Raw genomic sequence first — 13,027 nt, 5'->3', positions numbered from 1 at the left:
AAAAAAAAAAAAAAAAAAAAAACAACCTAAAAACCATTCTGAGAAATTCCTTGATTATATTTTTCCAACATTTGCAGATTTAACATTCATCTTTGAAAACGGCACTGTAAACTTCAGCACAATGCAGATTAGTACTTAAAGTGAGTGAAGTGAGCAGATTTTGTTTCATTCACTATTATTTCTTTCCACACTTCAAGTAAGATATATTTTATGTTATATACCAGTGGTCACCAACCAATCAATCTCATTCGACTGGTAGATCATGGAGCCTCTGACAGTTGATCTCAGTCCATCAGAGGCTCCACAATTGGGAGTGGTAGGACGTACAAGGCTGAGCTGAGCTATTCCCCCTGCCGCCTGGGCTGGGCCGGGTAAGTGGAGTCAGAGCCTGGGCGGCTTGTCCAGGAGGCTGGGGGGGCTAGATCCTAGGGTGCCCTTTACTTACAAAACATGATCTTCACCATAAAAAAGATTGAAGACCACTGTTATATACTATACAGAATTACAATAGTCCGACATCTGGATTCTTCTTTTTTTTGCCTTTGCCACTGGCTGGGTGTGAGACTACAAATCAGTCACTTCCCTCCCCATATTTTAGTTTCTCCAGGTTAAAATGGGGATGATGATACTGACCTCCTTTTTAAAGTGTTTTTTCATGTATGGATGCAAAGTACTATAAATACTCAAATACTAATTTTATTATTTATGTGGTTGTCTAAACACAAGCAAATAAAATTGTTTGAGGAATTCAGTATCCTGGTTTTTCTAGACTCGTAACACCAGCTGCCACAAGCAGATTAGCTAAGCATGCTTATTTTGTATGATTTTGCTTTGTTCCTGTACAGCTTTAGCTCTGGTAAAAGTTTTAGTAGAATTTCTAAAACTTTTTGGTTCTTATTTGTCACTGGAGGTAAATGGCACAGCTCTTAACAGGAAGGTTTTGGTGTTAAGCTTTCTTACAAGACAAATGCCACATACCTCTAAGTCATTGAAAAATAAGTGTGTATCAGCCACTTCAAAAATCATCTCCTCCATTGTCAGACCTGAGCCAATCACTAGAGTTGGATCCTGAAAAAGAAGAGTGAAACGGGTAGTTTCCCCTTTGTTTTATGTTAAATATTAGCTGTGGTAAACTTGTTGCCATTGAAGTTCTCCAGGGTTCCCACTGTATGCAAAGCCTAGGATTTGTTGTAACAGTATTTTATCATAATATTCTATAGTGTGGTCTGCAAAATCCCTGAAATATTGTAAAGAGAGATGTAGTTGGCCTGAAGTCACGTGGAAAAAATGGCAAGGTGGCACTTTAGAGACTAACTTATTCAGAAAGACATAAGCTATCACAGGCAATAGTCAAAAGTTTATGCTTCTGAATCAGTTCATCTCTAGCATGCAACTAAGGTGCCACCCTACCCTGCTTCTGCTTGTAATATTGTAAGAAACTGTTGAAAAAGCAAAAAACTGCTAAAGCATCAGAACAGTAATTAAAACTCTAGTGCGGTATAGTTTGGAGAGATATATGCCCAGTAGTAGAAGAGAGAAATTGTGTGTTATTTTTCAGAGTATTTCAGAGAAGCAAAAATACTTATTTGCAAGATATGGTAGACAGTCACTAATTCATCTGAGTGATAAGAGTGTTCTTTGTTAATTGCTGGAATTTCTAAGGCTGTCAAAATAAATAAACATTATTAAAAGGCAACCTGATAATTTCTCTTATACCCTATTTTTATTTACATGTGGAGTTTTAAACAAGTGTTTTGCTGTCTGCTACTTAACTCTGCCCAAGGAAGGGTAATGTACAACTTGGAAATTTGCCTATGTCTATCATGCAAGTTGGTCCCAACCATGCAGTCAGTTCTTGTCTCTTGTGTTAAAAGGCAAAGCTTGTATACAGTCCCTATTTTTATATTGTATCTGTAATTAGTAGCAAACTCCAAAAGAACAAAGAATTATGATTTTAAATTTAAATACCAGTACTTCAAAATATTTGACAAATTTAAATCTACAAATAAAAGTCATAGTATGCTCTCAGTGTAAAAGAGCTGGTATTGTATAGTGTGTGATCTTGACTTTCATTAATGATTGCATTTGCAATTCAGAAAAAACATCAGTTTACAAGCTCTGTACTCTGAATGAAAGTTCTGGTAATCTCCATATCCTTGCTCTATATGCAATTAATAAAATAGTATTGTCTATTTTTTTTCAAACAACTTACCACCCCTTGTGGGGGGGAGAGGAACAACCAAATAAACTATGATCCAAGTAGAAGCATGCATTTTCTACTTTCTTCACCTGGAATTAAAGTTTACATATTGATAACTTATTGCATTTTACTTCCAAAAAAGCAGCAGAGCAATATTACCTTTCCATATTTCTGGGCATATGACCCTGTGAGAAGTGAATGGAAAATTATGATGGTCTCATCCAAGTCCCACAGAAACACTCGCTGGGGAAGGAATTATAAAAGAAAATTAAATCTTGAGACATCCCGATTGCCAGGCTACAATAGGAAAACAATCCTGCTCTTGCAACTACTTCATTGTTAGGGTCAATGTGCTCTATAAGAACAGCCTACCCTTTAGCAAGCTACATATGGCAGACATTTAAAAAAAGGGTGGGGGAGGGGGGCCCTGCAAAAGAAGCAGTGCATTACTTCAACCTGGCTCTGCAGCATCTGTATAGATCAGGTGCTTCAGCAGGGCTTTTTGGCATTTTCATCTAAATCTGAGTCAATCAGCTATTAGATAAAAGCACCAAAAGGCCCCACTAAAGCACCCAATCTATACAGACTCTAGACAAGCCAGGTCCAACTAATTTCTGGGCATGCACTGGGTCAGCACAAGAGCATATGGAGTGTAAAGCACCATTTTTTTTAAACATCTGCAAAGCAGCCTCTATGTCTTAGCTTTCTGAGTGCTTAATAGGAACAGTTGTATTTCTGGGATTCCAGATTTCTTCTTTGTTTTTACCCTAGCATCCCACTCTCTTCTGCAGCCAGAATGTGAGAGGACATGCAGTGTCTTTCTGTTCTTCTAAGCTACTGTACAGAAAAACCTGACAAGTTCACTTACTTCCAATTCACTGTCCTGTGAAGAGGAGGTGTCTGCTTTCCTTTTGCCCCTGTTCTTCCCAGGTATGTTTTTCTTAGTCTGTTCATCTAACTCCTTACTTGCTGTTGCTCTTGACAAAGATGGACTTGTGGACAGATCTCCTAGAAGAAACGCATATACATGCATATATGCATGTGCACAGACATACATGTGCAACACTGTTCTCAACTCCTCATTGTACAAAGTAAATACCCATTTCTGATGTACTTTTCCTCCTTACAGCACTTGGTCATATGTTCAGGAAAAAGAAGATGTTACTTTACTTTAGTAGAAATTGTACCACTTGTTAGAATGAAAGCAAAATTTCTTTACACAGCCATCTCAATGCATACCTGTCACCCCAGCTTCATCTTTGACAATTCAGCAGCAGGCACATTCCAAGATGAATGATGCAGGTTAAGAGAATTACAGGGGCAACTCCTCCAGGTACCTCTTATTTGCCTCTTTCATTTTAAATTTAATTTAAAAAATATTAACTCTGAAAATTTTAAGAGGGTTCCTAAAACACCCTTAGCCCTGGGAACAGGACCTCATGGAAGATTCGGATCTGGTTTTCCCCATATAGCCTGGCCTAATTGGAAAACTTCTTGTTTCCTGGTCCATCAGAACCTACCTAGCAATACTATGCAACTTGTACTCCTTTCAGCTCAATATGTATTACACAAAGGCCCTGGCAAATGTTATATTTATCACACTACTATGTTAACTGTGCAATACATTTTGACATGTTACACATGCAAAGAAATTATTGTGACTCTTCCTCCCTCCCTATGGAGCAGTGTGCGCTGGGGAAGTCCCCTCCCTGAAAGCTGGGCATCCCCCCCTCCCTTCACATGAAAGGTGGGGTTGGGGAGGATGAGGGAATCCCTCTGTGAGCTTTGCCTCATGCCCCTGGGACTGTACTCTTCTCCACCACCTCCTCCTCTTCCTCCCCTGCACACATTGCTTAGTGCTAATCCTGGCACTCCTACAGTTGTGTTCCTGATCAGTGTTGTGCTCAGAGAGCTCCCTCAACTGGATGGTAACAGCAGCTTAAGACAGCACATTCCACCTCTAGACAGCCTGCCCTTTGCATGTGAAGCCATGCATATTGCACAATGTTGCAACCGGAATAATATCTGCCAGTGGCCAAAGACTCAACAGGGAATTTTAAATATCCTCTTAAAAAGGTCAACAGATCACTACTAAACAGACAGCTAATTTAATCGGTAGGAAGCAGTATCAGGTAATACATTTCTCTCTTTAAAATATTTTAAGAATTGAAAGGGAGCCCTAACCCAACTCTGAAATCAGAGCTTTCAAGCAACAACTGAACTCCGCAATTTTCTCAAGTTTTGCTAAGGAGCTTAGCCAGACTGCAGCACACAGTAGAAACTTCACTTAAAAGCCTTCTTAGCACTTCTCCTTCAGATGCACTTCAACACAGAAGTCATTAGCTACCTTAGTTCTTCTATGAGTCTTAGGCAGTAAGAGTTCTTTGCTCTGTTCTGTTAAGAGGACACATGCTTTTTTTGCTGGCAACATGCCTTTCATTCATCATGGTAAGTTGATGCATAGCATGACATCAGCAGGAAAGGCCAGCAAGCCAACAGGAAAAGAGCTTTTTGTTTAAAACAGTTAGTGAAATCCTTTGCACTGGTTCTTATTCCTTAATCTTTTGTGTCACTAACTAAAAATCCTATGCACCTACAAAGACCTGGGGATACTTTAATGGGATAATTTTACTATGTATATACAGATTAATTTTCATATGAAAGACATACAGCAGCTTTCATCACTGCGATTTAATACAATAAAGGAAGGAAGACAAGGAAAATTTCATAAGGAATGCTGGGGGGAGAATTTTTTTCTCAGGTATTTCAGGAGTAATGTACTAACAGTAATGACGCATTAGTAATAGCCCATGCAGACTTCTGAACATGTTACTAAGAGAGAAAGTTGGTCATGACACCAGAATTACCTGCAACTCTTACTGGAGATGTTTCAAAACATCTTTAATTCTTACTTTAAATAGCAATGGCCAGAGAAGAGAACATTTTGTTAGTTAAGCTTCTCACTACAACATGACATCTTTCTCCATAACCCTGCATATTGTATTGAAGGGTCTGTAACAGAAGTATCATTTGTACAGCAGGCTTTAAATCCATATCCAGGTGCAGAGGGAAAACAAAATAGCAAGCCTTCTTCCCTGAAGATGGAAAGAACATACATTGCATAGAACAGTGCATGAAGTTGCTCCTCATTACATTTCTGAATGGCATTTCCCTACCAACTTGCATATAAAAAGTGTTTTGCTATCTGCCCCGCTAAGGCTGCAGCAGTTACCAGATGAATGTCTCTGCACTGTCCGCGTAGGCACGATGGCTTTTGGTTTTTCAGTCGGGTACGTGGTTGTTGCTAGTGTGGTACTCTCCGTGCTGCTGTCTGCTGGCGTTAGAACCCCGTAGCCAGAACTTGGGTAACATGGCTGGTACTGACTTTGGCCAAGGATTGTATATGTAGGATATTCCTATTAAAAGAAAGGATTAAATAAGGCAGGAAACTCCTATTTCTGAGAAAACATTTTAAACTGGGGGGGAGGGGGGGGGGTTAGCCTAGAATGTCTTTGGCTGAAGCTTCTCTGTCCCAAAGAGCAGGCTTTCTTGCTGCATGCTCTTTCATCTGGTGCAAGTGAGGGACTGCACAGCCAGATTTGGTTCAACAGGCAGGAGATCTTGTATTTCAAGTAGAAGCATCCAAAAAACAACTGGCAGAGGACCTCCCACAATAGATTTAAGAGAGAAGAAAAAAAAAGGTGTAGCTTGCCAATCAATATTTTCTGAACTCTGACCATTTCACTCTGCTCAGCATGCCTTTGGATACAACCCATTTTCCTTTACTTGCTTATGGAAAGCTAGAAATGATTAAAACACAGTGTTTTACCGTCTGTGAGGGGACCAAGCTAGTAATACACTACTTAGGCCTCTGGCAGAGCTTCAGCTAAAGGCATCGTGAGGTCTAATGTTCAATCCCAACAATTGTGCTTCCTGCCATGCTACACATGCATGACAGGTGCAACTTTGGGATTATGCATCAGATCCCCATCATCCCATATTGCCTGTGCCCCTCCACCAGAAATTAGGAAGCCAGTGAGCTAGTCAGCTTCCCTGCTCGCAACCCCAGGAGCATAGTGGAATCAAGGGTTCCAATGTGCCCTGGAAGCTGGGAGCACAGATCAGCAGACTGCCTCCCCCAGCCTCTGGGGTACAGGTGAGCCCTTGACTTCACTGCGCTCTGGCAGCTAGAAGTAGCAGCTGATTCAGGATTCCAGGCTTGGCTGGAATCAAGGGCTCCACTGCACCTCAGGGGCTGGGAACACAGATCACACTGAACTCCTCAGGCCCTAGGGTGCAGCAGAGTCAAGGGCTCAGCTGCACCCATGGGCCTGGGAGCACAGATCACTGTTTACACTCCTAACCTCTGGAGTGCAGAGGAGTCAGGAGTTCTGATCAATGCTCTCAGCCTCAGGAGCACATTAGAGCCCTTGACTCTGATGTGCCCCAGAGACTAGGAGTGGCAGTCAGCTGATGAGTGCTCCCAGCCTGGGTAGCTCATGGGAGTCGAGAGATCCCATGTGCTCCTGAGGCTGGAAGCCTGGATCAGTTGATGCTTAGCCACACATTTTATTTACAATGCGATAGTAAACAGCCACAAAGTTGTTATACATTTTTTGTGTAATAACTTTGTGGCTTATTCCTTGTTTCATCACACCACTAACTGTATTAATGTGTGGCTGGGTAACTATTTAAAGTTATGATTAACTGGTTAAATGTAATGTCTGCTAGGGCCCTTAGTTTTCCCTAGCGCCTCACACACAAGGATCTCCGTGTTTTATGATCCTTTAATCCAGGAGCGGACAAAGTCTGGCCCACAGGCTGGATCCAGCTGGCAGTGGACTCCATTTCCCAGCAACCCCTACCCATGTGGCTGGGGCCAGTTTCCATGGAGACCCCAACAGCAGTTGTGCTGTGATAGTGTGGGACCAGAGCTTCCACGGAGACTGGCCCCGGAGGCACTGGAAGGCAGCAGCAGTGCCAGCCTCTTCCTAGTGGGGACACTGCGGGGGGCTGTACTGTGGCTGGAGCAGGGTGGGCTCAGCTGCTGCTGCCTGTACAAAGTAGGCAGTGATGTTGGCGGTGCCATTGGGAAAGTTGGCCATGACAGGGTTATGAGGAATTTTGGGGTGGCTATACGCCTGCAAACACCCCCCGCTCAGCACCACTTCTGCTGGCAGTGTGTGCAGCAGGGCTTAGAGCTGCTCTAGATCCCAGCTATGATCTTGCGGCAGTGACAACATGATTCAGAGCCAAGGCAGAGCAGGGCATGCAGGCAGGGGATCATGGCTCTGCCCCAGCTCCTTGCAGTGGTGACAGCGTGGTCCAAAGCCAGGGCAGAGCCATGATCCGCTGCCTGTGCATCCCTGCCTGGAGCATGCAGGCTGCAGATCGCAGCTTTGCCCTGGCTCTGGATTGCGCAGAACCCAGCCAGGCTCCAGAGCAGCTCTGTGCCCTCCCAGCACTGCTGGGGCTAATCTGCATGGAAACCCTGGCCTCCCGCCATCACAACACAGCTGCTAATCGAGTCTCCATGGAAACCAGCCCCAGGCACGTGGGTGGGGGCTGTTGGGAAATGGAGTCCAGCCACCAGCCAGATCACCTATTTTTCATACCCCTGCTTTAATCTCAGAATTCTCTAAATGGGAAAACGGCGATAAAAGGAGGTGAACTGAATTGTTTCAGATCAAATTCAAGATCAAATTGAAAAATGACTTAGCAGTTGCACCTGGGTTTTAAATACCATGACCTCAGAAAAGCTGCACTAAATAAACTTTAGAAAAGTAAAAGTTAGCAGGGACTTTTACCTGGTGAGAGATGCTGGCTACGGCTGATGCAGAAATATTGACAACAGTTGATGCTGTAGACACTGGGCTGGCATTGGTAGTTGGTGCTGTAAAATCAAATAAATACTGGGTGTTATACATTTTAATAAAAGTACAAAATAAAAGATCAACACTGTGAAACAAATATGTTTCAAGTATTTCTGGCTTCAAATATACACAGGTTGAAAAAAATCAAGAGGAAAACTAGTTTTAAAGTACAAATCAACTAACAGTTTAAACAAGGCTTGCATATACAATGGAGAAGAAAGGTGACAATTTTAAAATGACATTTTAAGAATATACTACAAGCATATCTATATCTTAAAATCATTTTTTACAAAAAGATTTTCCCTCCCATGTCTACCAATCAAAGTTTATATTTTTATTTAAATTCTGGAAAGGCAAAAAACAGAATATACAATTTAGATAAAAACAGATAAAAATAAATAAATTCAACAGTAAAACTAGTATTTTTAAATTAGCTCAAATAAAAATAGTATATCACTGTGTCCAGCAACTTCAGAAAACGTAAAAAAAAAAAAAAAGAGTTCAAACATAAAACCTACTTCATAAAACCAGGAAGGCTTAAATACTTAACCCTTGATGTCCCTCCAAATTAAGTATGTTTTGTGAATGAAAATCCTCAAATATACTTTCAATAACAGGGAGATGAACAGTAGTGGTGTGCAAAGTGGGCCCTATTCGATTCGGATTTGGCCTGAATCAGGGACAGTGATTGGATTAGATTGCTGTCCCCGATTCGATTCACCTGAATCTGAAGATTCGATACTGATTCGGAGAATCAGTGATTCGTACACAGTTACAGCTTTACATGTTTTTTCTACATACCCCGAGGTCACAGACATGGCTCGTGATTGCTGCGATGCTGGGGCGCATGGAGCATCCCACAGGAGCGTGGAGGGGCCCATCCACCAGCCCAGTGGCGAACCCGGAAGCGGACCAGAAGTACTTCCGGTTCACTTCCAGGTCTGCTGGGGAGCATGCTGCCCTCCCTCCTCACCCCCCAGCTTGGCAATCGGCTGCAGAGGGAACCTTGGGGCTCCCCCTAGACCCAGGAGGCATCAGTCACCAAGCCGGGGGGGACCTCCTGTTTGCTCCCCAGTGGACTGGAAGTGCTTCTGGTCCACTTCCAAGTCTGCTGCCGAGAGCTCTGGGGAGCCCCCCGCACTTTTGTGGAATGCTCCAATGCACCCCAGCATCACAGCAATCACAAGCCCCTGCTACCTAGAAATATGTAGAAAAAACATTTAAAGCTGTCTCTGTCTGAATCTTCAAATCTTTCCAAATCTCTCCAAATCTATTCGGAGGGTTCCGATTCAATTCCAAGAGATTACAGGGTCCTCTGATTCAATTCGGAGAGTCGGCCAACAAATCAAGCCACTCTCCACCAAATCAAATCAGGGACCAAAGTTTTGCGCAGCCCTAACGAACAATGTCTTACAAAGACAGTTTTCTTAGTATGATTAAGAGGCTTATTTTCTGAAGACTTCCTCAAAGCAAGCTTAGTGCAGGAAAGCATAGCATTTGTTGCCAAGGTTAGATCACTCGACTTACTAAAGACCATTTCTGTACCTCTTTCTGGGAACACATAATTAAGGAGCCTTTTGGTTTTTAGGCACAAGTCAGATTAAACTGTGCCCTACTTCAGGTCTCAGGACGCCCAAATAATACTGAAAATAAGTGACAGATCAACAGAAATATTAGGCTTCAAGTTAGGTGCCAACAGAAGTGAAGAAAAGGTTATTCACTCTACTTCCTCAAGTTTCAGTAAGTACAAAAGTTCACTAACAGCCTGTGGAAAAATCTTCATAAGACCCTTAAAGTATAATCCAAGTTATCCCCAGCTACAGTCCTCCTATACTGAATTCTCAGTGAAAGACTGAAGGACAACCTGTTTTTAATGGGTTTGGTTTTTGATCCACCACTGAGGAAAGCGATGGCATGTAAACATGCTGCCATCTGAGTGTCCTAGTCACTTCCTTAGACTGAGCAGAAGGTGAGTCTTCAGAAAGGGTGCGTGCATGGAAGGTGAGGAGGCATGGAGAACTGATTCAGGATGTGCAGAAAATGAAACAGTGGATACAAGAGAAAAATACCCAAGACGTTCACTCTCCTTTTCAAGAGCAAATGATCTTCTAGAGCGGAGGTCTTCAACCTGTGGTCTGTGGACCCCTGGGGGTCTGCAGACTATGTCTAAGGGGTCCACAAAAGATTACTATGGTCAATCCAAAGCATGCGATTACTCACACTTACAATTCAAAGGGGTCCGCACCTCCATTCAAAATTTCTGAATTTTTTAGGAGCCCACATATGAAAAAAGGTTGAAAGCCACTGCTCTACTCTCTCTCTCTTTAACCTGAATATGCTGGAACAAGCCAGCTCCAGTCCTACCAGGGCTGGAAAGCTTTGAGATCATGTTGGCAACAGGGGTTTTGCCTGTGCCCATTTCACGCAGGAACTAGGGCTGGAGTCAGGCAGTGAGGAGCTCCACCAGCAATGGACATTTGGGAGCTGTGTCTGCACCTCAGCCAGACAGGACCAGGGAGAAGCAGTGGTGGCAGAGGCACAGCTCTCAGCTGCCTGGCCCCAGTGCAGGCAAAACCTCCCAGCTACCAGAACGCATAGAAGGCCCTTGGCTCTGCAGGTCAGGTCCTGTGGTGCTATGGATTGGATCTGGCCCAGGGATTGTAAATTGCTGACCTCTCCTCAAGAACTGGGGTGGCCAACTTGTGGAACAAGTGCCAGAAGTAGCAATGGAGGCCTACATGTATGGCATTCAAGTGACCACTGAGAGGGCAGGTAACAGAGCAGTAGATAGTGCAGGGAGCAAAAAACCAGAGCATCAGATCAGGTGGGAAGAATAGGGCAGGGAGCAGAAAGCCAAAACAGATTAGGCACTGGAAGGGGATCAGAGTGGCATTCAGGAAGGGTGTGGGGCTTAATCTGTGGCATGCCTGCCAAAAATGTAGCCCCCACTGCTCTAGAACAATTAAGGTCTTTGCTATATTAAGGAAATGCCCTTTTTCAGAATATTCAACTACCAGAAGGGGGTTCCAAAGAGGATGGAGCTGGACTGTTCTCAGTAGTGGCAGATGACAAAACAAGGAGCAATGGTCTCAAGTTGTAGCAAGGGAAGTTTAAGTTAGATATTAGGAAGAATTTTCTCACTAGGAGCATCATAAAACACTGGAGCAGGTTACCCAGAGAGGTAGTGGAGGCTCCATCCTTGGAGGTTTTCAAAATGTGGCTAGACAAAGCTTTGGCTGGAATGATCTAGTTGGGGATGGTCCTGCTTTGAGCAGGGGATTGGACTAGATGTGACCTCTTGAGGTCCCTTCCAACGTTTAATTTCTATAACTGACTATTTCTAAAAGTGAAACTACTCATCAATCCAGAACCAGATTTCTATAAATATTTTGAAAGAACTCATCTTAGTAAGCCAAAGGAATTGTAAGAACATATTCACAATCTTTTTCTTAAGTTATCTGACTTTCCTTTTACTGTGCCCTTCTTGTATCAAAGTAGTATCTCATATTTGGGCAAGGACTAGGGAAATCTAGGTTTAAAAGGGGAAGTTTTCCGCAAGCTTACAAATGGAAAGTCAGTCTCAATTTTAGCTATGGGAGGGAGGCTTCTGCTTTATTAAATTGGTTAAGGAATTCAAAGACATTACACAAAAAGGAAAAAAAATAAAATATATTGGCATTCATGTGGCAATAAAGACATCCATTTTATTTACATGATTTATACTGCCCTCAAGATATTTCCTTGTAAAGGTCCTCTACTCATCATATATTTATCAGATCTTTTAAACAGTTCAGTAATATTCTTTCTGCCAGTATTACAACAAGCATCAAATCTTGCACTGTTTACTCCGAGGGTCAGCAAATTTTTTACAAGTGTGCCACAAATATAAAACCATCTCTCTGATAAAGACGTGCTAAAACAAACTACCCCAAAACCCCCTTTAAAGTAATAGCAAATAGATCTTTGCCTTGCTTCCATCATCACTTACTTCCTCCGCTTCTCTTATTTCTCCCTTCTTTTTTCCCTTTCATTGTTCTGTTCATCCCATCCTGCTCTGCTTCTACCATCCTCAACCAACCCTACCCTGCACTGCCTGATCTGCTAACAGCAGGGTGCAAAGAAATGGAACTGGCAGATTTTGTATGTTTTTCTTGGATGCTTTGCTCTTACAAAGAGTAAAGCAAGGAGCAGAGACTCCTCTCCTTTATAGATGAACTCTGCCATACATGAGCAGGGTTGTAAGCTCCTGATCTACATTTATTACCTCAGTATTAGCAAAATCATGAGATTTTTAAAATGGGAACTTTCATACTTCTGCACGTATAAAATGTAAATTGGCAAAACAAGTGCATTTGAGCATTTACGAGAATTTTGAGCTGTGGCATTACTTAAGGGAAGTCTTCAGATCAAAACATGCAGAACTTGTCCAGTTGCAACACCTTAATACAAATGACAGAATGGAACCACATGTAACTACTTAAGTATCCCCTTAAGAATTCAGCCTTATGAATAAATTTATGCTTTATAAACTTTCATTATGGGATTTGTTTTAAAGAACTTTTATTCCAAACAACTTTTTAAGCCATGTCAAGACTCTCTAACTGCCTCTTTGTCTTCCCTTGACTCGGAGAGTATGAACAATCCTGTTCAACTTGCATACTTTTCTGTCCCCCAGCTCTACTCTGGACTTTTTCCAGTTCAGTTTTTGCCCTTTCTCCAATATCACTTCTGTCTTTCATACAGCTATCTAAGGGGATATCCACTGCCCTCATCCTTCTTGCCCTCTGCTACTTTCAAAGGTCATGCTCTCATCCTTTACTCTCTTCTCTTCAAAGTATCCAAGCTTACTTCCTCCTGTCTTACTGCATCTTCAAAATTAACTTTTCTTCCCAACTTCTCCCTCTCTATCTACAGTGACAGCTTCTCCCTGTAGCGCAAACACATAGTGTATTTT

General features: G+C 42.4%; 1 protein-coding gene across 4 annotated transcripts in view; it reads right to left on the bottom strand.

The window, feature by feature from the left end:
- EYA3 (EYA transcriptional coactivator and phosphatase 3) overlaps positions 1 to 13,027 on the bottom strand; it is a 156,631-nt gene that overhangs the window by 43,391 nt on the left and 100,213 nt on the right. For 2 of the 4 annotated variants that reach the window (XM_019512107.1, XM_019512109.1), the window contains 5 exons: positions 8,008 to 8,093; positions 5,433 to 5,616; positions 3,069 to 3,205; positions 2,360 to 2,443; positions 979 to 1,068 (listed from right to left, as the gene is read on the bottom strand). In XM_019512107.1, coding sequence (XP_019367652.1) covers positions 979 to 1,068; positions 2,360 to 2,443; positions 3,069 to 3,205; positions 5,433 to 5,616; positions 8,008 to 8,093 — 581 coding nt within the window. Of the gene's footprint in view, positions 1 to 978; positions 1,069 to 2,359; positions 2,444 to 3,068; positions 3,209 to 5,432; positions 5,617 to 8,007; positions 8,094 to 13,027 lie in introns of all 4 variants that reach the window. The other 2 variants (XM_019512106.1, XM_019512108.1) reach the window with 1 other exon arrangement.

This window comes from Gavialis gangeticus, unplaced genomic scaffold (genome assembly GCF_001723915.1).
Source record: "Gavialis gangeticus isolate Ggan-Ray unplaced genomic scaffold, GavGan_comp1, whole genome shotgun sequence".
Classification (NCBI taxonomy): domain Eukaryota; kingdom Metazoa; phylum Chordata; order Crocodylia; family Gavialidae; genus Gavialis; species Gavialis gangeticus.
The sequence above is the reverse complement of the archived record's forward strand: the minus strand, read 5'-3'. Positions and strand labels throughout refer to the sequence as shown.